This window comes from Setaria italica, chromosome I, assembly GCF_000263155.2.
Source record: "Setaria italica strain Yugu1 chromosome I, Setaria_italica_v2.0, whole genome shotgun sequence".
NCBI lineage: Eukaryota > Viridiplantae > Streptophyta > Magnoliopsida > Poales > Poaceae > Setaria > Setaria italica.
The window spans coordinates 11,227,689-11,251,439 of NC_028450.1; the positions used below are offsets into that span (position 1 = coordinate 11,227,689).

The 23,751-nt window shown below is 43.9% G+C and overlaps 2 protein-coding genes and 1 pseudogene across 2 annotated transcripts; all 3 read left to right on the top strand.

Moving 5' to 3' along the window:
- Positions 1-1,885: 1,885 nt before the first annotated feature.
- LOC101777761 lies at positions 1,886-6,127 on the top strand. Its single transcript, XM_022828076.1, has 5 exons — positions 1,886-2,279; positions 4,607-4,746; positions 4,822-5,026; positions 5,210-5,345; positions 5,646-6,127. Exons 1-5 carry the CDS (start codon positions 1,886-1,888, stop codon positions 6,040-6,042), a joined length of 1,272 nt encoding a protein of 423 aa, XP_022683811.1. The 3' UTR covers positions 6,043-6,127.
- Positions 6,128-6,610: 483 nt separating this feature from the next.
- LOC111257856 lies at positions 6,611-8,699 on the top strand (annotated as a pseudogene).
- Positions 8,700-15,679: 6,980 nt separating this feature from the next.
- On the top strand, positions 15,680-19,408 carry LOC105914101 (putative disease resistance protein RGA1). The gene is made up of 3 exons (XM_022828083.1): positions 15,680-17,165; positions 17,265-18,038; positions 19,338-19,408. The coding sequence occupies exons 1-3, from the start codon at positions 15,680-15,682 to the stop codon at positions 19,406-19,408; spliced, it is 2,331 nt and encodes a 776-aa protein (XP_022683818.1).
- Positions 19,409-23,751: the final 4,343 nt, after the last annotated feature.

The following is a 23,751-nucleotide window of genomic DNA, read 5'->3' on the forward strand; positions in this document are numbered from 1 at the left end:
CTGCCTTTCTACTGATCGAGCACCAGAATCCTGTGATGAATACTAGGCAGTCGAAGTTCTGAACAAAACAAAAAATGTAAGACCAGTCTCAATGTACAGTTTTGTTACACTGTTATTAAGAATACAAATTTGATAATTATGCATGTCGGTTTCATGGGATGAAACTTCTCTCTCATTTCATGAAACTCCATTCTCTCTCCTCATAAAAACCTTACCAAGTCAATAAAATTGCTGATGTGGCATAGAAATTAATGCTAATGAAACTTTCTATGAAATTTTCGCTGAACTGACCTAATTTGCTAGGAGGACACATCCTCAATCTCTAATTACTTTCATCCGCTTATGTGTTTAGCACTTTCATCAAAGCTAAGGTGGGACCCGCGCTAGATGTGCTAGCTTTAGTAAGGCCACTGAACTCAAGGAAAGGTCTCATGGACAGTTTCTAAAACTGACATATCATCTATACTCATTTTGACAATCTTTTTCACCACTAAGCATAAGTGCACCAAGTCCCCAAAGCCTTTGGGCTGCTTCACATAAGCCGCGAGCTAACATGGAGGGGCAATAACAAAATGGTACTCGAGGCATCCTCCTCAAAAAATTAGTCCAATAGATAAGCACTTACTCATACTTAAAATTGTGCTACTCCACTACTTACGCTCCATAAGTAGGATCTATTCCCAACATCTATTGCAGTAACTACTCGAGAGCCCAGGTCCCAGCAGTGCTTGCGCCCAACAGTGATGAGCTGGCTACTGGTATTCTTTCGAAAAGATACTTTTTCCTATTTTTTTCTGATCATAGATGTCGCTACACCAATTCATCGACCACTGCTTTTGTTAGATGTATATGTACTGTTGGTATTTTATCTTTTCTATTAGGGGATTTTGTGTATATTTCCTTCTCCATGTACCTGTATATATATGGGTCCAATGCCCCTGTTATGAATACAAGTGCTATTCCTAACTTGGTACAGAGTCAAACTAGGATTAGATTTCTTCTCAATCTGCCCTAGGGTTCCTTTTTTTCGAGGCACGTTGCACTTGGGTGCTCTGTTCTCTTCGTTGATGAGGACGCTGCTTGACGGTGTGACGCACCGCCACCAGTACGACACGTCATCGCTATCTTCCCGCTCACCCGTTGCCTTGTCGTCGCCCGGCGCCGGCTGCTGCCTACCGGCTTCGTCGCCTCGACACCACGCCCTGCCGCCAGCCAAATTCGTCACCGCCGGCTGAGCCGCCCGTGCTGCCCCCGGCCCCACCGGATTTGTCTTCCCCGGCCCTGCTGGATTCGCCAGCTGCGCCGCCCTCGACCCCGCCGAATTCGTCGCCGGATCCTGCCGCCCCATCTTCCTGTTGCTTCGGCGCCTCGTCGTCGCCGGTCCTACCGCCTGCTCATCCGCTCGCCCGATCTACTACGACCGTGCTGTGCGGACTTGCCTCCGTTGCTTGGTTCTCACGTGAAGAGATAAGGTAGCTGGTAAAAAAAAATTGCTGTTCTGCGTGTACTCTGCTGCTTCGTTCGTGCGTTGCTTCTGTTCATGCAGTACACGATTGGATATTGAGTACCGGTAGCGAGAAAAAAAACTTGCGCCGCTATTCCTCTGCGCTCTCGCCATCGCTTGCCGCTGTTCCTTTGCGCTCTCGCCATCGCCATGGCTCCTTCGGCTCCTTTATCTAGTGGTGTCCTAGTGTTACGCTATGCGGTGTTGTTCAATAGCACCAACTATCGAGATTGGGTTCCTCGTCTACGGATTCATATGCGTGGTCTTCGTCTTTGGGAGTTTCTAGCTAGCGAGTTGCTTTGCCCACCTCGTCCTACTGCTCCTACATACCCGATGATTCCTTAGAAGACTGTGATTCCAGAGAAGGCTACAGCTGAGGAGATGGATCGGTTGCTTGCTGCTTATGATGCGGATGTGGCAAAGCTACTTGCTGATTATGATGATGGTCTTGCTTCGTATGAGTCTCAATTTACTACATACTGGACATGGGTTGATGAGGATGCTCGAGCTACTTCTATTCTTGTTGCTAGCATGGAGGACAGGATTTCGGCTAATATTGTTGAGCTTAATTTTGCACATCAGATGTGGACTTTTTTTCATACGCGTTATGAGCCCACTGGTCAGTCTACTTTTCTTGCAGCCATTCGTCAGGAGCAGCTTGTTCGACAGGGTGATGGTACAGTTGATGATTTCTATGGTCAGAAATCTGCTATTCGGCGCCAGGTTGACACTCTTGGTCCTCAGTTGTCACCTAGCACTTGTCAGTCCTGCCTAGGTCAGCAGCAGGCCCTTGAGCTTCGCTGCACCTACGACTTCTTGACGTGTCTTCGGGATTAGTTTGAGCCACTTCGTGCACAGCTGCTTGCTCGCCATCCTTGTGTCTTCCGAATGGAGGCTCTTGCTGCTGTTTGTAATGAGGAGACTCGCCTTCTTGCTGCTAGATTGATGCGGTACTCTTCAGTTTTGGCTGCTAGCTCCTCCACTCGTCTTACTGTTCCTCCTCCTGTGGTGCCTTCTTCTGAGAGTCGAGGGGGTGGAGGTCTTAAATGTGACTGGTGTGGCAAGGATAACCATGTGGAGGCACATTGTTATAGGAAGAAGAAGGCTCAGCCTCGTGAGGGTCAGTCTCATCGAGGTGGATGTTCTTCACAGGGTACTAGTGGTACGGGTGGTTCTGCTCATTCTTCGTAGGGTACTAGTGGTACTGGTGGTTCTGGTTCTGGAGGTCCTCAGAAGAGTTCTGCTGGTTCTAAGACACAGGAGATCATCAGGTTGCTCAGCCACCTTGTTTCCTCTATGCCATCGGGAGCTGCGGGTCATGTGACTCAGCCTTCTGCGCCTATAGGTTCTACTGCTACTTCTCAGTCTTCCACTCTGGGACCACCTTCCACATCTACTTTAGGTATTTGTCCATGGATTCTTGATTCTGGTGCTTCATTTCATATGACTCCTTATTGCACCTATCTTTCTTCCATATGTTCTCCATCTGGTTCTCCCAATATCCGTACAGCCGATGGTTCTTCTCTTCCTGTTGTAGGACATGGCACTCTCCTATCTGACTCTTTTCATATCCCTGATGTTTCTTATGTTCCCGATTTGACCATGCAGCTCATGTCTGCTAGCCAGCTCACAAATCATGACTGTCGTGTTATTCTTGATCATGATTTTTGTTATGTTTAGGATCGTCGCACGGGTCAGCTGGTTGGTACTGGCCCTCATCGTCGTGATTCTCAACATCTTTGGGAGCTTGACTGGCTTCATCTTCCTTCCCCTGTGCTCGTCTGTCTAGTTGGCTCTGCTTTGGCTGCTTCGTCGACCTCGTCCTTTGATCAGTGGCATCATCACTTGGGTCATCTATGTGGCTCTCATCCGTCCAATTTGATTCGTCGTGGTCTTCTAGGGTCAGTTTTAGGTCATGAGTCTTTAGCTCAGTGTCAGGGTTGTCGGTTGGGCCAGCAAATTCAGCTTCCCTATCATCCTAATGAGTCTGTGTCACAACGTCCTTTTGATCTTGTTCATTCGGATGTCTAGGGTCCTGCTCCCTTTGTTTCTAAAGGGGGCCATCGATACTATATTATATTCATAGATGATTTTTCTCATCATACATGGATTTATTTTATGAAACATCGTAGTGAGGGCTTATCTATCTACAAGACTTTTACTACTATGATCCGCACTCATTTTGACACTTCTATTCGTGTTTTTCGTGCTGATTCTGCAGGCGAGTATCTTTCTGTAGCTCTTAGTCAGGTTCTCTCTGAGCAAGGCACTCTTGCTCAATTTTCTTGTCCTAGCTCCCATGCTTAGAATGGTGTGGCTGAGCATAAGCATTGTCATCTTCTTGAGACTGCTTGTGCTCTTATGCTTGCTTCTTCTGTTCCGCCTCATTTTTGGGTGAGGCTGTATCCACAACCACTTATTTGACTAACATTTTTACCTTCTTCTGCTCTGCATGGTGAGATTCCTATTGAGCGTTTTCTGAATAAGTCGCTTGACTATTCCAGGCTTCGTCTCTTTGGCTGTGTGTGCTATGTACTTCTTGCACCGCGTGAGCGCACGAAGTTGACTGCTCAGTCTGCTGAGTGTGTTTTTCTCGGCTATAGTTCTGAGCATAAGGGATATCGTTGTTGGGATCCGGTTGGTCGTAGGATGCAGATTTCTCGGGATGTTGTATTTGATGAATCTCATCCTTTCTATCCTCGTCCTTCTTCTGATGTTTCCTCTGCATCTTTGGTTGATCCACTATCCTTCTTAACATTACCTGATACTTCTATTGCTATCACACCCTTATCACGTCAGGTACCTCCTCCAGTGGCTCCTCCTGTAGTCTTCCTCTTTGGAGTCTACTTCTTTGGAATGTCCTATCGTGGCTGCTGATTTTTCTGTGAAGCCACCAGTGACACATGTCTATACTCATCATGTTCGGCCTTCTGATGTGCCATCTTCATCTGATATGCCATCTTCTCCTATTGAGGCCTCTCTTTCAGAGGATTCCTCTCCTGAGCAGCTTCTTCGTTGTAGAGCTGCTTCGTTGTAGTCATCGTATTCATAGACATCCTGATTATTATTCTCCTTCTGCTTATGCTGCTACTGTTCTTTCAGAGCTGGCATCTTATCGTGATGCTCTTCCTCATCCGGAATGGCAGCACGCTATGGTTAAGGAGATTGCCGCTCTTGAGCGCACTCACACATGGGATCTTGTTCCTCGTCCTGCACATGTGTGCCCTATTACATGTAAGTGGGTTTATAAGGTGAAGACCCGCTCTGATGGTTCTCTTGAGTGCTATAAGGCTCGTCTTGTTGCTCGTGGTTTTCAGTTGGAGCATGGTCGCGACTATGACAAGACTTTTGCTCCTGTTGCTCACATGACCACTGTTCGCACTCTTCTTGTTGTGGCCTCTGTTCGTGAGTGGTCCATCTTTCAGCTTGATGTCAATAATGCCTTTCTTAATGGTGAGCTGCGTGAGGAGGTTTATATGCAGCCGCCGCCTGGGTATTCTGTTCCTGAGGGTATGGTTTGTCGTTTTTGTCGCTCGCTTTATGGCCTAAGACAGGTTCCTCGTGCTTGATTTCAGCGTTTTGCCTCTGTGGTCACTGCTGCTTGTTTTTCTGCTAGTGCTCATGATCCTGCACTTTTTGTCCATACTTCGTCATGTGGTCGGACTCTTCTCCTTCTTTATGTTGATGATATGATCATTACTGGAGATGATCCTCAATATGTTGCTTTTGTCAAGGCTTGTCTCAACGAGCAGTTTCTTATGTCTGATCTTGATCCTCTTCGTTTCTTTCTTGGGATTGAGGTTTCTTCTACATCTGAGGGCTTCTATCTGTCTCAAGAAAAGTATATTCAGGATCTTGATTGGGCTTCTCTTACTGATCAGCGGACTGTTGAGACTCCTATGGAACTTAATGTTCATCTTCGAGCCACTAATGGTGAGCCTCTCGAGGATCCCACTCGTTATCGACATATTGTTGGGAGTCTTGTTTATCTTGGTGTTACTCGTCCTGATATCTCCTATGTTGTACATATCTTGAGTCAGTTTGTTTCATCTCCCACTCAGCTTCATTATAGTCATCTTTTTCATGTCTTATGTTATCTTCGTGGGACTCTTTCACGCCGTCTGTTCTTTCCACACTCTAGCTCCTTACATCTCCAGGCATATTGTGATGCTACATGGGCTAGTGATCCCTCTGATCGTCGATGTCTTTCTACCTATTGTATTTTTCTTGGTGGTTCCCTTATTGCTTGGAAGACTAAGAAGCAAGTAGCAATTTCTCGTTCGAGTGCTGAGGCTGAGTTGCGTGCTATGGCGCTTGTGACGGCAGAGGTGACTTGGTTACAGTGGTTGCTTGAGGATTTTGGTGTTTCAGTTTCTGTGCCGACTTCTTTTTTGTTTGACAGTGTAGGAGCTATCAGTATTGCCCGTGATCCGATGAAGCATGAGCTTACTAAGTATATTGGTGTGGATGTTTCTTATACACGATCACAGGTTCAGGATGAGGTTATTGTTCTTCAGTACGTGCCTTCAGAGTTGTAGCCGGCTGATTTCTTTACAAAGGCGCAGATCCATGTTCAGCACGGATTTTATCTCTCTAAACTCAGTGTTTTGACCCACCGTGAGTTTGAGGGGGGGCTGTTAGATATATATGTACTGTTGGTATTTTAACTTTTCTATTAGGGGGTTTTGTGTATATTTTCCCCTCGCTATACCTATATACATATGGATCTAGTGCCCCTGTTATGAATACAAGTGCTATTCCTAACAGCTTTGATCACTCTACGCCCCCTCATGATGCCTCTATTTAACAGAAGTTCGTAACGTAGAATGTCTAATAATCCTAATACCCGCAAACTGGAATTGGTTTTCCATCGCATACTGCTCAACTATTCTCTCCAAACTGGACAATGGATTATCCATGTATAAACTAAGCTCCAATGTGGCTACACTTCTATGAAACCAATATAGCGCGTTTACAAATTAGTTGCAGCAGTAGCTGGTTTATTGTATTTATACCTTTACCATTATTTGTAATACAAGATATATCCCTCAATGCTCAATGTTTCCATTATATGCCCACAGGACGAAACAAATTCTTCAGAATTCAATGGACATTCTTCCGCCAACCATAGGAGTGATTAGTGGAATCAATGAGTGTGTTAGTTTGTTCCAACAGGTTAGATCTGCTGTCTCATCAGTGCGCTCACGATGGAATGCAACAAATATGCAAAGCCACCAAGAAGATGTTGAACTGCACTCACGGAGTGATTCACAGGAACAGGCACTTCAAGAAGATGAGGTGCTGCAGTTGCAGAGCGACCTCAGAGACCTTAGGGATACTCTACCAGTAGTGTACAGCCTCATTGATCTAGCAGAATGGAGAAACCACGAACAGTGTGTGGCAAAGCTCCTTGAAAAGCTCAAGGATGCAGTTTATGAGGCGGAGGACCTCATTGATGAGTTTGCATGGTATGAGTTGAAGGTGTCAGCAGAGGGCAATGCTACCTCAGTGCAGCCTTACATTGACTTCTTTCGCAGTGTCACTCGAGGTCGCTTCAACAAGGTGACTGATATCCATAAAAGGCTCACTAATCGTTCTGGCGACCTCAAGGATATGGGCTTATTACGTCAGGTGTCTCCACGGTTTGACAAAGCGGTCAGGCCTGAGACCAGTTCTTTTCCCACTGAGACAAAGATATTTGGACGCGAGGAGGAAGTGAAGCAGGTTATTAAATGTCTTGGCGTACCTGCAAAATGTGGCAGGACTAATTCCAAACGCAAGAGAAGAAGTGCAATTGTTGAGTCAGCAAGCAACCAAGTTAATAATATCCATGGAAATAACGAAACAATAATAACAAACTTTTCTGTTTTGCCAATAGTTGGACTTGGGGGCGTCGGAAAGACTACACTGGCCCAAAATATTTGCAATCATCCACAAGTGAAATCTCATTTTGACCTGATCATATGGATTTGCGTCTCAGATGACTTTGATGTGAAGAGGTTAACTAAAGAGGCCATACAATCATATTCTGAAAGAGACGCGGTGAAGGACAACTTAAATTCTCTTCAGAATTCTCTGGCTATTAAACTGAAAACAAAAAGATTGTTACTTGTCCTTGACGACATGTGGGATGATGCATTGAAGAAAAATGGACAGTGTTGGGAGAGGTTCTGTGTACCTCTTAAAAATGTACTCCATGGGAGTATGATACTGGTTACCACTAGGTCTCAAAACGTCGCTGATAGAGTGCACACAATGGATCCCATTAAATTGGAAGGTTTGAAGGACGATGTCTTTTGGGATTTCTTTAAACATTCTGTGTTTGGATTAAATAGCTCTCAGGTTGAACCAGAGTTGGAGCGTATTGGTAGAAACATACTACCTAAACTGATGGGTTCTCCTTTGGCTGCCAAAACTGTTGGTCGACTATTGCAAATTAGCATCGACACTACACACTGGGAAAATATACTTAATAGTGAACTGTGGGATCTGGAACAAGAGGAGACTGACATTTTGCCGGCTCTTCGGTTGAGCTATATATATTTACCACTCCACTTGAAGAGATGCTTCTCATTTTGTGCAGTCTATCCTAAAGACTACAAATTTCAAAAGCAAAGTTTAGCTGAAATTTGGATAGCAGAAGGCTTTGTGGAACCTCGAGGTGACATTCCAATTGAAAATATTGGCCATCGGTACTTTGATGACCTTGTAAATCGGTCCTTCTTTGAGAAACATCGCGGTACATATGTGATCCATGACCTTCTCCATGATATGGCCCAACTAGTCTCAAAGGATGAATGCTTCACAATAAAAGTTCAGAGTGATTTTCAGAAAATCCCCCCAAGCGTTCGTCATCTATCAATACTCTCTAGCACGAAGATTGACAGGGACAGCTTGTTGAGTCTATCCAGGTACAAAAAGCTTCGCACTCTACTTTGCAACAAGTCTATAAGGAGTATGGCTTTAGCATCTGTGATGGATCGCTGGTGTACTGAACTTCTGTGCATACGCGTCTTTCTTTGCACGTCTATGAGAGAATTTCCAGAGAGTATTAGCAACTTGAAGCACCTTCGATACCTTGAAGTTTCATGGAGCTGCACTTTCAATAGCTTTCCTTCAGGATTCTGTAATCTCTACAACTTGCAGGCCTTATATGCTAAGAATTGCAAGCTTGAATGCTTGCCCAGTGACTTAAGTAAGATGATCAATTTAAAAAGATTCAAATCACAGACACTTGAATATCACCGGGGACATGACACCTCTTTGAGCCTATGGTCTTATAAGGGCGAATTCCTTCATTGCTGGTTTGAGCCGCGAAACTTGTCAGGCTCCTTAAGATCAGATGAGATACCATACTCTAGGAGTTCAGTGCACATGACGGATGTGGTTGGTGACAATAACGACAACATTGGAAGCAATTTCTCATCCCTTACAGAACTAACCATTGGACACTGCCATACTTTATCAAGCCTTGAACAATTTCTGCAACCAGCTTATGTGCCAGGAATCAAGATAATAGAGATCAAATATTGCGACAGGTTAGTGTCACTACCAAGTTTTAGACATTCGAGCTGCCTTGAAGAACTGAAGGTGTGCAAATGCCCAAACATCAATTCGTCAAGTTTATACGCTCCATCCCTCAAGAAGCTCGAGCTGAAAGAAGACTGTGGGAATCTGGCAGACAATATCGATTGCTCCTCCCTAACCTACTTGCATATATCACAATCGCATTCAACGTCGATTCAGTTACAAATGTGGAATCTTCCAGCTCTACAAAAATTACAGATAACATTCTGTCGATCCCTTGCTTTTATTGGAAAATCAGAACCAGTCATCAGTAACCTTTCTCATCATGTTGGCTGCAGCAGCGCTGGAACATTCCCATCTCTCACTGAACTGACCATCTCCAATTGCTCGAAATTGCAAACCGTTGATGACCTCCATGTGAGTTTTCCTTTGCTTACGGATTTGCTCATTTCGCACTGTCAACTACCCAATGGGCAAAAGGGGATGAAGTTACCCTCATCTCTCAAAAGCCTCAAGTTACTAGGTTGTGAGGATTTGTCTGCCTGGTTTCCGAGGTGCCTAGAGAACCTCGCATCCCTGATGTTCATGAAGGTGCATCATTGTAAGGGAGAACTGTCTATTCCAGGCCACATGTGGAGCAGTAACCTGGCATCACTCAGGCTATTGCAGATTCAAGGTTGTCCAGACCTTGTCTCAGTTGGTGGACCAAAAGCAATTGCAGGCATAGCGAAAGTATGGATTGAAAGATGCCCAAAATTCAAGGAATTAAAGCAGCCTGTGTTGAAATGAGGTTTCCGTGAGATAAATGTCGTCTGCCTCGATGGTACGTGGGCTGACACTTGTTTGATTTCAATGTTTCTTATTACTACTGCTCGCATCCATATGCACAACACTTAATTTTGTACTAGTTGTCATAGCGGAGTCCTGCCTCCCCGTTTCGGGGATGCGAGTGTACAGCTTGTATAGTACGTTTGTATACGGTCCGTCGGCCTTTTCCTCTCTTTTAATATAGCAGCAGCTCTCCTGCTGGCTCGTTTAAAAAAAAATTTATAGGCCCAAAATACAAACTCTACATCAGTTCAAGAGGACTTTGACATTACCCCTATATCAATATATGTAGACCATCCAATCCCTTCTACACAATGTTCAGGTAGATGCCGTAACATTCTTTCTTCAACTACTACCATTATTGTCATTTGAATGTATCATTAGGCATTAGTATTATAAGGCAGTATTGGAAAAAAGATCATGGGAACTAGCAAACTTGAAAGTATATAAGTCGAAGTATTACTTACTAAAAACAATTCATATTCTTTGCTTTTCTTCGGAAGTCATGTTTTTTCCTTTACCATTGCAGGTGACGATGGTAGAGGTAGACTACAGTTCGGAAATATGTGTCCGTTTGGTCCTCATCCTCGTCGCCCGCGGACGCGGAGAGGCGGATCCCTGCGTATTGAGGCGGGGGCGCGATAGGTAGGTTGATGGACGGCGTCAAGCGGAGGTGGCGGTGACGGTGATGACGCCATCGCAGGAAGGCGCGCAGGACATGCCGGCTCAATGAGAGATGGCATCCACAACTGTACGTGACGCTAGGATGAGGACTGGTGGACGACGACGACACGCAGATCCACTGCTTTGGCGGTGCCCAGGTCCGTCGATGGAGCAAGCGCGATGGTGACGTTCTAGGTGAGGAGCGCACCCGCACGGGTGATTCCCCACGGGAACAGCTCGAGCGTTGCACCGCGATTTATTCCTAAATTTAATGCTACAAGTCCTGGATGTATGCGTGGATCTGTAACGGTAACTGTGACATGCCTGTTAACTACGAAGCGCTTTGCGACTTCGTCGATATTCAGAAGGACGTTATGTGTATAGTTTGTAGGTCTAGCGTGTGCACTGGGGCATCTGTGTATTTCTGTGTACGCTCAGATACTACCGTAGTTGTCCAAGTTAAAAAAAAAATCCGTTGATGGGTATCCAGGTGAATCTCTTCCAAGCTGGTCTCATCCACAAAACATGCGCAACTTAAAATCACTCTCGCTTTATGGTTGCAACAGTTTAAAGGCCATATCAGTTTCTAGGAACTTGCAGCACATAAACCCAAATGAGATGCCTGAAGTAGTAGCTGATAACATGCTAGTTGACAACAGTTTTTCATCCCTTGTTGACGTCGTGATTGAAAAGTGCGAAAATTTAGCGAGTCTCGAACAATTTTTGCCACCAGCTTTCGTACCGGCAATAAAAAGACTACCAATCATAGACTGCGAAAGTCTAGAATTGATACCAACAAAAACATGGTATTTTCCCTCCCTTGAAGAATTGAAGGTGTGCAACTGTCCAAAGATCACCTCACAATGTCTGTTGGCCCTGTCCCTAAAGATTCTTGGGCTAGATAATCCTGGGAATCTCGGAGGTGATATTAAGTGCAGTTCACTTAGCTTGTCAGCTTTTGTTTATCAAACTACCATATCCCATCCATTGAACTGCAAAAGTGGAGCCTTCCAGTACTACAGGAGCTCAAGGTCCGTCATTGTGCATCTCTGGAATTTATTGGAGAATCTGAGCGGATATCCACTGATCTTGGCGGGACCAGAAGCATTATTGGGAAGTTCCCGTTACTCACTCACCTAACCATTGAGTTCTGTCACAATCTGCATACTGTTGATGACCACTTCCTATACCTTCCTGCCATTCAGAGCATTAGAATTACCTGTTGTAACTTGCTGTCCCTGCCCACTCAAAGATTGGGGGGTTTTCCTTTTCTGAAGTACTTGGATATATCGTGGTGTTCAGGTCTCGAGTGGTCAAGTGGCAAAGTGGAATGGTGCTACCATTGTCCCATGAAAAGTTCAGGTTATGGAATTCTGGAAATTTCTCTGCCTTGATTCCAAGCTACCTGGAGAACCTCACATCCCTCAAATCACTGGAGATGGGTGCATGTGAAGGAGTGGAATGCGTTCCAAGCAGCAATCTCAAATCCCTCCATAAATTAAGGATTATGTATTGTCCAGACCTTGTCACAATTGGTGGGCCAGAAGCGATTGCAAACATAAAAGTAGTACAGATTCGAAACTGCCCAAAATTGAAGGAATTGAAGCAACCCGTGGAGAGAGGGAATTGATGGTACCATATGCCACTTGCTTGCAATATATGTTTGGACACTCGTGGATTACATCTTTATACTCCTTCCTTCTCGAAAAGAATGCAATTCTAGCTATGTATCTAAACAAGTGGTTGTCTAGGTACATAACCAGAATTGCATTTTTTGGGACGGAGGAATATATGTTAGATTATATTTTGCTTGGTTTTGTTATCCTTGACCTGTTAATTAATTTTGATGTTTTTTTATCTACAGTAATTCTGAGTTTCCAGTACTCCAAGTAGATCCGTCGTTGGGTGGAGTACCGACACCCATTCCCCAAAAATGTACCGGTGCAAACCACCTAGGGTATGGGAAAATTTTCTTGTCCCCAAATATGCATGTGAAACAGGTAGGATAAGTGTTCTAGTTCCGGTTTTTATTTTTCGAGAATGGCGTTTTTTTCTTATCATTGTTATCTACTTGATGACAGATCAAATAACTGGTGAGATGGGTCAAGAAACTCAAGATGCAGGTTTGAAAGGATCGGGGGCAGACTGCTAGAAGAGGAAAATATCTCTTGTATTATGACTTCGGAGTGTGGGGTCTGGTGTACATATGTAACGTATACAACAGTCACGTGCCACGGTGAAGAAATCTGCCGCCTGAAGTTTCGAGAGAATTTATATCTGATCTTTATTGCATGGTTCATTGTTGGCAATGAGATCTTGTGAAATCGGTACTAGTGGGAGTGTGATTGCGATGCTACACGTGCATGCGCCTCATCTTGTAATGGGAGTATAATTGGTTTTCAAGTAGTTTACATTTTTTGTAAACTCTTTGTATAGCCATAGTAGTGTAATACTATTTGTAATAATGTTGGACATGCTGAAACCGAAATGTTATCCATTATCTAAAAACGAAATAAGTTAATTTGGATCAAGTAGACAGTCAAATTACCCCAATCAAACAGTCTCAAAGTTTATAGTTTATAGTTTTGCTCTCCCGGCCGGTACAGTGCGGGTTGATCTCGTGATGGCTATCTTTTTTTTAGAAAAATAAGGAATAGTTTTTGGCATTGCGATCACACACAACCAAATTATTTCCATATCCTCAGTCCAAACCTGGTCATAAAAAATATGGAAAGATGCATGCCAACTAAAAGAAGAGATCAATAGAAAATTCTATTATTATTTCTCAATCTACATCTAGCAAAAATATCCAAAGTGGAAACCTCCAACATTTTTTTGCCGAACGGATAGTCTCCCTTGATCCCCACGCTCCAATAGGAACCTAAATTGTAGCCAATATGCTCTCCTAAAAATAGCATGCATAAAAGAGATATTTCATTTCTTTTCAGAAACATATACACCAAATAGCCCCGTATAAGAGTGGCAACCCTATGCAAATTAGTAATATACCTTTATGTTATGCTTGTAACCAATTTCCAACTATATTAGATAGGGAAAATTAAAATTTGAAACCCCAATCAAACAGCTTGCCACTGAGAAACAGGTAGCAGAACCACCAACAACTGATTGGAGAATAGGTCCATTGAATCTTTATCGAGACGGAATTTTGATTGAGGAAAAGTTGCCAGAAGTCAGAAATCCAAGTTGCCAATATTGAGAGAGGTCATAGAGGAGCCAAGAGAGGATCGTAACTTGGATGAAAAAGCGTGTCCGGGCTCGGGGAGAGATCCATGGCTCGATCACGAGAGAAAAAGATGGATTAGAGGGAAGATGCATGGTGAGGTAGTGGGGTGGAGGCCTTGGCCATGCAAGTTGCAATTTGTGATCACTCTTTGTGCATAAGAGTCTTAACATAAAACCATACAACCCAACAACTTAGATATTTAGGTGATAAATAATCCCTCCATTCTATTTTAATAAATCGTACTTATCATCTAATTAATATAAATAATGACTAAGAAGAATGAACGTACTTACCATCCAATTAATCACATCATTATGTACTCCTATGCTAGTGGAAAAGATTTTCGGTGAGGACTCTTCGGTATCAACATCATCATATACATGTACCATTATTTTTCTAGAAGAATACTCTACACGGGAACCGAATAGTCATCCATGTTGGACCCGAAATAGCAACTCAAATAGGACTATCAGAAGAGAAAATTTCAGTTTTGGAAATAGGTCTATTAAAAGAGAATGGAGGGAGTAATCTCTTGCATTATTGCTAGTCAATCTCGGGTTAATTCTTGATTAATCTCTAGTGGTTATGCAGGTTAGCTGAGATCACTTTCCAACATACAAGTGTTTCATTTGTTGCTAGAAGAAAATATTTGTCTAGGTGGCTGTGGCTCACCTAGTTCATCAAATTGTTCCGCATCTTTGCTCCGATCTCTTCATGTATTGTTTGCGTTTAGCCCCACTCACTATAGGTAGACTCCAAACATTAAGAACAAAATGGGAGCAGATCATGACGAGCGGTAGTGCTTGGTTGGTTGTGTAGCCGGCGTTGCATTGGTGTAGTTTACAACTAATTAACGACGTTGTTATCACCGAATGACCTTTGTCTGGGCTTGGTGGAGGTGCGCACAAAGCAAGACAGTGTCCTAATGCTCCCACACCGATTGCTTTAATCACTACGGCTGGTTGGAACTTACTGGTCAGGTTCGTTTAGCATTATTTCGCAGACGGTGGACTTGGTAAACGGTGCGTTTGGGTCCGGCAGTACCCTGAAGTGATCCATATCATCCGCAGCCTCCTGCCAGTTGATCTTGCCTGTAAGCTTTATTTGATCCCTTCATCTTCTAATCCTGTACTATCTTCTCTTACATAAAATTTTGCAGAGCAAATGAATTGGTGCTTACTGATTTGCACGGTTACTTTACCAACTTTAGTATATTGGAGGAAAGCCCATCTGCTCCGGGGGCCCATCCTTACAATTCTACCAGTAGGCTGACCATCCTCACCGTCGTCGCATCGTCCATTTCAATTTCCTTTGCTAGTTATCTGATTTTCCTGTGTACCAATGGCTGGTGATTGCCTACGATAAGTATTGCGTACAACTGATCGAGCAGCAAAACCTAACACTGGTTGTACATCTCGGTGTCCACAGGATCACCAAACTCCAGTCTTACTTCAGTTCGTGCAAGTCATTGCTTCCTTTGTATGTATAGCGCAATTCCTCCATCCTAAAAAATTAGTAACTGTTTTGTTCTAAGTCAAATTAAACTAAGTTTGGCAAAGTTAATTTGTAAAAAAAGGGTATCAACACTTATAATACCAATTAAGTATCATTACATTCATCGTAATGTATATTTCATAGTGTACCTATTTGATGTCATAAATGTTTATAGTTTTTCCTATGAATTTTGTCAAACTTAAGATAATTTGACTTCGGATAAAACTGGAATAACATTCTTTTGAGACCGATTAGTAAGATCTACTTGCAAGTTTCATGTATGTGCTCCTAATCATGATTTATATAACAGGTCTGGTAGATTGCATTTATAATTGACAAGGATATACTTGTCTAATCATCAGTGCGTCCATTATTTGTCCAGGACAAGTAAGGAGCAAAATCTTTGGAGTCCGGCCGTCATGAGCCTATCGAAGGCCATTGGGGTAATTAGCGGCATCAATGAATTTGGTAATTTGTTCCAAGTGGTCAGATCTGCTGTCTCATTTATGCTCTCGCACTTGAGTGGACCAGAGGAGAAAAAACTTAAAGAAGATGATGTCCTGCAGTTGCAAAGTGATCTTCGATGTCTACGTGATACTCTACCAGCAATGTACAACCTCATAGATCGAGCAGAATGGAGGAGCCATGTACCTTGTGTGGAACAGCTCCTTCCCCATCTGAAGGATGCGGTGTATGATGCAGAGGACCTTCTGGACGAGTTCGAATGGTACGAGCTGAAGTTGAAAATTGAGGGCAATGCAACCCAGCTTTCTCCTTTCATTGACTTCTTTCACAACGTCACTCACGGAAGCTTCAACAAAGTTGTCGATGTCCACAAAAGGCTAAGTAATCTTTCTAGGCAGATTGAGAATATGGGCTTGCATGAGGCAACTCCACGGTTTGACAAATTACTTAGGCCAGTGACCACTTCTTTCCGCACCGAGCCAAAGATATTTGGTCGTGACAAGGAACTGGAGGAAGTGATGAGATTGCTTGGTGTACCGAACTATTGTACCCTGTCGTCTTCAAAACGGAAGAGATCCTCTAATGCAGCAAGCAACAAACCAAGGATAACATCTGTTCCTGTTTTGCCAGTAGTTGGAATAGGGGGTGTTGGAAAAACTACTCTGGTCCAGCAGATCACCACACTTCAAAGGGTCAAATCCCACTTTGACAAAATCATATGGATTTGCGTGTCCGATGAATTTGATGTGGAGAGGTTTACTAAAGTTCTCATAAAATCTCTATCAGGCGAAGAGGCAACGGCCAACAATTTAGATGATCTTCAACAGGATCTTGTTGAAAGAGTGCAGGAAAAAAGGTTCTTGATCATCCTTGATGACATTTGGCCAGATGCCTTGAAGGAGGACGGGCGGTGTTGGAGGAAATTTTGTGCACCTCTCACAAATGTACTTCAGGGAAGTATGTTGTTGGTGACAACTAGGTTTGCAGAGGTTGCTGATTTAGTGGGCACAATGGACTCTTTTGCATTGGAAGGCTTGAAAGATGATGCATTTTGGAATTTTTTCATGCTTTGTGTGTTCGGGTCTGAGGATTCTCACATTGATCCGCAGTTAGAACTAATTGGTAGAAGCATACTTCCCAAGTTGAAGGGCACTCCTTTAGCTGCGAAAACTATTGGAAGGCTATTACGAAAGAGTCGCAACACTGCACACTGGAATGATATACTAAACAATGAACTGTGGCAGATTGAACAAAAGGAGACAGACATTTTGCCAGCTCTTCGGTTGAGTTATATGTATTTACCATTCCATTTGAAAAGATGCTTCTCGTTTTGCGCTGTATACCCCAAAGATTATAATTTTCAAATGGGCAGTCTAGCTGAAATTTGGGTGGCAGAAGGCTTTGTTGAACCTCAAGGTAGCATTCCGCTGCAACACATTGGTTGTCAGTACTTTGAAGAGCTTGTAAATTTGTCTTTCTTCCAGAAACTCCGTGGTGCATATGTAATACATGATTTAATGCATGACATGGCCCAGCTAGTTTCAAAGGAGGAATGCTTCATTGTGAAGAATGCAAATGACGTTGAAAATGTTCCTCAAAGTGTTCGCCATCTATCAATACTATCAACCAGTCACGTTAAGCCAGCAGGCATACAGAGCCTATGGAAGCACACAAAGCTGCGCACCCTACTTTGCAACAATTACCTGACGAGTAGCATTCCTACTTCAGTGATGGACCGTTGGTTTACTGAGCTTAAATGCTTGCGTGTTGCCTCCATGTGTACATTACCACAGAGCATTGGTAACCAGAAGCATCTCCGGTACCTTGAAATCTCTGGATATGGCCTTGCCAACAGCCTTCCTTCATCATTCTGTAGCCTATATAACCTGCAGATTTTATATGCTACGACATGCACAATTAATGAATTACCAAGAAGCTTCAATAAGCTGATCAATCTGCAAAAGTTCAAATCAAATTTTCCTATAAAAGTGGAAATTGATGCTGCAGAGTGGGGAGAGAAAATTGGGTTGATAAACAATTTTAATCAAACTACAACAGATTTGATTATATACAATCTTGGTGCAATAAGTAAGGATCATGCCGCGGAAGCCGAACTTAAGAAAAAGATACATCTCAATAGCCTTACTCTAGGATGGTCATCTTTGATATGTCCAGAGCACAATGAGACAGATGTGATTGAAGCCCTACATCCTCCCACCAACATCAAGTCTGTGTACCTCAATGGTTATCCAGGTGAATGTCTTCCAAGTTTGTTTGCTGATTTAGCTGCGGTGACAGTGGACAATAATAATGGTATAGTTGGTACCATTTTTGGATCATTAACAGAACTAAGCATTGAAGGGTGCCGAAAGTTATCAAACCTGGAACAATTTCTACAACCAGCTTATGTACCTGCCATCAGAAAAATAGTAATTGCTGATTGCCCAAGTTTAAAATCAATACCAACTGAATGGTTCGAATATTTCCCTTCGCTACAAGAACTGAATATGTACAAGTGTCCAAATATTACACATCTGTTGGCTCCATACATAAAGAAGCTCCTTTTAAGTTCGGTGAATCTCAGAGACTTCTTGGATTGTAGTTCCCAAACCTTGCGTTTATCATGGTCCGATATGGCATTCATCAACAGTGTTGATTGCAGCTCCCTCACAAACTTGCATTTATCATGCTCCGACCTGGCATCCATAGAACTACAGAAGTGGAGTCTTCCAGTACTACAGGAGCTCAAGATCAGTCATTGTCAATCGCTTACATTTATCATAGAATCTGACCTTTCCCTTTGCAAACGCAGAACTGGAAAATTCCCGTTACTCACTCACCTAACTATTGAATTCTGCCTCAAGCTGGAATGTCTTGATGACCTCCTAACACATGAATGTCTCCCTGCCATCAAGAGTATTACTATTTGGTCTTGTTACTTGCTCTCCGTGCCCATTGAAAGATTAGGGAGTTTTCCTTTCCTGAAGGATTTGGACATTTCACAGTGTCCATGTCTCAACTGGCAAAGTGTCATGGTATTCCCACCATCCCTCCAAACGCTCACGTTACGGAATTGTGGGGATTTCTCTGCCTGGTCTCCTAACTGCCTGGAGAACCTAAGCTCCCTTGAATCACTAACGATGTACAGTGTACTCATGCAAAGGAGTAGTGTCCATTTCAGGTGATCTTTGGAGCAGTAATCTCACATCACTGCAAAATTTGAAGATTCAGTGTTGTCCAGACCTTCTATCAATTGGTGGACAGGAAGCAATTGCAACCGTAAATAGAGTATACATTGCAGGTTGCCCAAATTTGAAGGAAATAAAGCAGCCAAGAGGGAGTTGGTGGTACGTATTTCACTTGGCTGCAGAATAAATTATGATATGAACTGTATCTTAATTGGGACCCTTGTGGATTGCACCTTCATACATCATGTTTCCATACGTGCTGTATCTTGGCCAGTTGTGTTATCCTTGACCGGTTGATCCTTTCAGAATGTATTTTATCCACAGTAGTTCTAAACGTCCAGCACTTCGACTACTGCTTTGATTTTCATTTTCCCTTTTTGGATAATAGTCCACTTTCTAATCAATGTTCTCTATTTGATGACAGGAATTGACAAGGCCCAGGGGACAGAGAACCCATATCGCTCCACCTTGATGATGATGAAAAATAATTCATAGATTGTTAGGGTGTTCAGTTTGAGAACATAGGATAATCCTATGAATTTTGGTTGGGTGTGATCATTCTTCAGTATAAAACTAACAACTCCCTCCATATCAGTTTATTTGTCGCCGCTAGTTCAGATCAAAGGCGTTCAAAATACTTGACGCCCGTAGTTGAGAGGGAGAGTATATTGTCAATTTTACCCCTAGTTTTAGCTTACTGCTCCCTTTGGCCATGACCCGCCGCCGTCGCCTTTGCCTCCTGCGCGCCGATGGAGGCCGCAGCCGCCGTCCCCGTCACCCTCCAGGAAGCCACATCTCAGTCAACAGAAGTAACGGTCGAATCACTCCAACTCCACAATGCTCGCTGCCAATGACGAATCAGACTCAGGACTCAGGAGGTGAGGACGGTTCCTCCGGCAGCCCGGATCTCATCACCGGCAGCCCGGCACCGACCATCAACAGACGCCCGTGTGGAGACCATCTCCTGACTCGCCGGTCTGGGGAGACATTGTTCCATGCCAGCGGCGTCCCCGTTCGGGTGTGCCACCGTGTTGCGGCGGAGGGAGCAGCAACATCCTCTGGACAGGTCAACGACGGGGAAGTCTCCAAGCACATATTAAAAACATATTCCAATTTTTCTATTTAGATATGCACTCAATTTTTCTATTTGTTATTATCTCTGCTGCAAAAGAGTTTTACACCCTAGGTTCCAATCTTATAAACTACACACGCCAATTCTAGGAAAGTTGAAATGCGGAAGGTAAATAAAGTAGAGAAGGCAAACTCCCAGCATGGCGATACGACGATTTTTACTGAAATATCGAAAAGCAAAGCTTTCCACTAGTTCTCGTTGTTGGAGCCCCTCCTCAAGGGAATGCCCGCGCAAGGGTACAAACTCCCTGGTCAAGTAACTCCATAGGATAGCTGACAGACCTTCCTCACGCGTAAGTAAGTCTTCGTATAGCCTCTTCCGGATGCTCCTTGCCATTCTTCACTTGGTAGAGCTTCGGTAAAACGTCTAGAATCTCTCCTCCCTATCACAAACACCAGCGGCTACTCCACAAACGTGGTTGGAGGGTCTCACAAGACTTAAGAGTCCCGAATTTACAACTCTTGGTGCGCGCAAACACCGATACAGAGGAGGTGTGCAAACCTCGCCTAACTCTAGGCTAAACCCTAAAGCAATATGCTAATAGGTCTAAACTAGCACTAACCAAGACCTAAACTTTATGATAATTGCCTTAATCTCTCTTTAGCACTTTGGTGGATGAGCACTTGTGAGTATGTCAGAATCAAGCCTATAGCTTCTTCAAGCTCCAGCTCCCTTGAAATGAATAGGCAATAGGGTATAAATAGCCAAGCAAAGAAACTAACCGTTGCTCCAACGGTCACAGAAATTGTAATCACCGACTAATTCGGTGCCCCAGCAACGCACCACCAAATGAGTCGGTGGTCTGCATCCAGGTAGTCGTTGAGCCACTGACGCCTGGCTCCTTTGTCACCAACTAATTCGGTGACCCTTATTCATCATCACCGTAATGAATCGGTGGTTGTTCTTTGCCGCTGCCTTCTTGAGTCATCGATTGATTCGTTGCATTGGTCATGTAGCCACCGTATGAATCAGTGAGGCTTGAATTAAACTCCAACACTTCCAGAACCGAATATGAGCCGATCGCGAGCCGAGACGATCACACCGACTGATTCAGTGATGATCCGCTATGTCTACTGAATGGGTCTGTGGTCACAGTACACGTTCTTGGCCCTACTGTTGTCCAACTTATCACCGACTGATTCGATGACCTTAATGGTCACCACCAAATGGGTTGGTGGATTGTGTCGGTGCACAGTTCCACCAGGATTCGCTTCAAGTTTTCACGTATCTGTGTCTTTGGATTATTGCTATCATTTGGGTGCCATAGAATTCTACTAAGTCTTTTGTTTTCTTCTCATTTTGATAATTTTGTAATTCATCCTTATGACCTATATAACACCTACAAAGGTACATCTTGCAAACATATTAGTTCCAATGACTATGTTGTTATTAATTATCAAAATTATTATGGTTAGGGCTATTTTCCTTACTGCGGTAAGCGAGGCGCGGCGGATTTTGGCCTCCACGTCACCTCTGTGGCACCCGATGAGGAGCGCAGCATGGCAACAGCATCAATTTGTTTGGGATTTAGACGAATGGGGAGTGGACGAAGGAAGCCAAAGGGTAAAAGGGTAACAGCATGGCTTCCTTAATTTTACCAAAGTTGTCGACATTTAAAATAATATGGAGGAGTATATGCTTGTTAGAAATAATGGGGTGATAATGAATCAACCCCTTGTCAGAATTAAATGAGGAGCTGACTACGCGGAGGGTGTTGGAATTAGAGGTATTTTCCAGTTAATTTTAATTTGAAACATTAAATAAGACATGACATATATGACAACAAAGACATGACCATGATCCTTCGCGTGTATAGCGATAAATATAAAGCATGCGATAGATACTACATAAAACAAATAATGAACTAGAAAGTTCATGAGAAAGTACCCTGTGGCGGGGCTAGTTCCGGAGGAACCGAATGCGATGTTACTCGAGATCGTTAGTCAAGCCTGTTCGATGTAGCCGATCAGAGTTGATGTCGTGCAGATGATCACTGTGCAGTTGCTCCTCTAGGAAGTAGTGGTGCGCAGCGAGCAGCTGCGTAGAAACGCTCCCAAAAAACTTGATCATCATTCTACTCCTCGGGTGCAGAGTCTCAGATAAGGACGCAGCTTCGGAGGCCTACTCTCCCGACGTGTTCCTGTGCACAAAGGTCACCGGAATGGGGACAGCAAAATGCAACGTAGTAGTGGAATGGAGAGCTCGGTGGCTGGTATGTCATGCGAGGAAAACAGAGAAGGAGTGCCGCTCATATAGGCACCAGAAACCTTTGGGTGTCCAGGTTTATTGTCGTTAGAGGCTGCCATCAAATAGTCAGTTACTAGTAACCCCAACCATCAACGGGCAACTATTACTAGTCATTTGTTATCAGCCTTTTAATCCACATCATTTACTAGTCCCTAAGCATAGTGTGAGTTACTAGTCATTAACTCGTGATTAAAAACTACAAAACTAGACCAAGCCCAGCCCACACATCACATTCGGCCAAACCGTCGTGTCGCGGCTCATCTCAGCTCGGCGAGCGAGCGCACGCGCGTGATGTCCCTCTCTCAACTTCTCAACAGGTGCAACATGGCTCCACCTTATAAGTTGGTTAGGGACCCTTACAACTTTCAAGGTGGTTTTATTCCAAATGTAACTACCACCATGTGCATGGGCCTTAGAATTTCATTGAATTAATAGGCCACCAACCCATTTAATCTAATGATCCCATCAAATTCCAAGGCACATGTTCAGTTCCACTGTTGTTTCATATATTGGCTTTTCGACGGAGATCTTGATAAGGTTGAACATCCACCTAGTGTCAGCCATACATCTATGGGCCCACCGGGAGATCTGTACAGTCCTACAATACGGGGCTGAGACGTGTCAGACATGAAGACTACGGTGCAGGATGGCGTTGTCTATGTGAAGGATAAGAACTAGTCGAGAATTAGGAAACTACTCATAGCAATTGGAGTATGACTCTCTAGTTGAATCTGGCTAGTATTCTTGTAAAGCAACTGACCTGTAACCCTACCCCCGGCAATATAAGGTGAGGCAAGAATCCCCTCCAAACAAGTTCAATCAATACAATCCAACCAACACACAGGACGTAGGGTATTACGCGACATAAGCAGCCGGAACCTGTCTAAATCGTGTGTTCGAGTTCACCATCGAGTTCCTGATCTCAGCGAACCCCACGTATAAAACACTACCTCGGGTACCCCCTCGGCAGGTTGCATGGTCTAAACACCGACAGCTGGCACGTCAGGTAGGGGATCTCGCTAAAAATCCACTGGCAAACTCGATGGCTCAAGTCATCATCAAGCCCATCATTGCGTTCAAAGCGGGCGCGACGTTCATTTTCGGCTCCTGGGTTTGCGTCGCATACGGTGCTGGAAACTTCCATCGCCACATCGCGCTGACCCCGGAAGGGAAGCAGTACGACATCAACCTTCATCGCCAAGCTTTGGAGGACTTTGTTGAAAAATTCAACAAAATTTTCGACCTCTTTTGAGGCTCAGGGGACGAGTCCGAGTACAACTCGACTTCTCCCACCAGTCGGATTGGTTCCCACGGGCTGGCACTCAAGCCATCGTGCGAATCGGTCTACAAAACAAGTCAATTCCTGTTCGGACTCCGAAACTCAGGTACTGCCTATCAAGCTACCCTTTCCAGATTGCAATCCAACTCGAATTCGATCGAGGACCCTGATTACTACTCG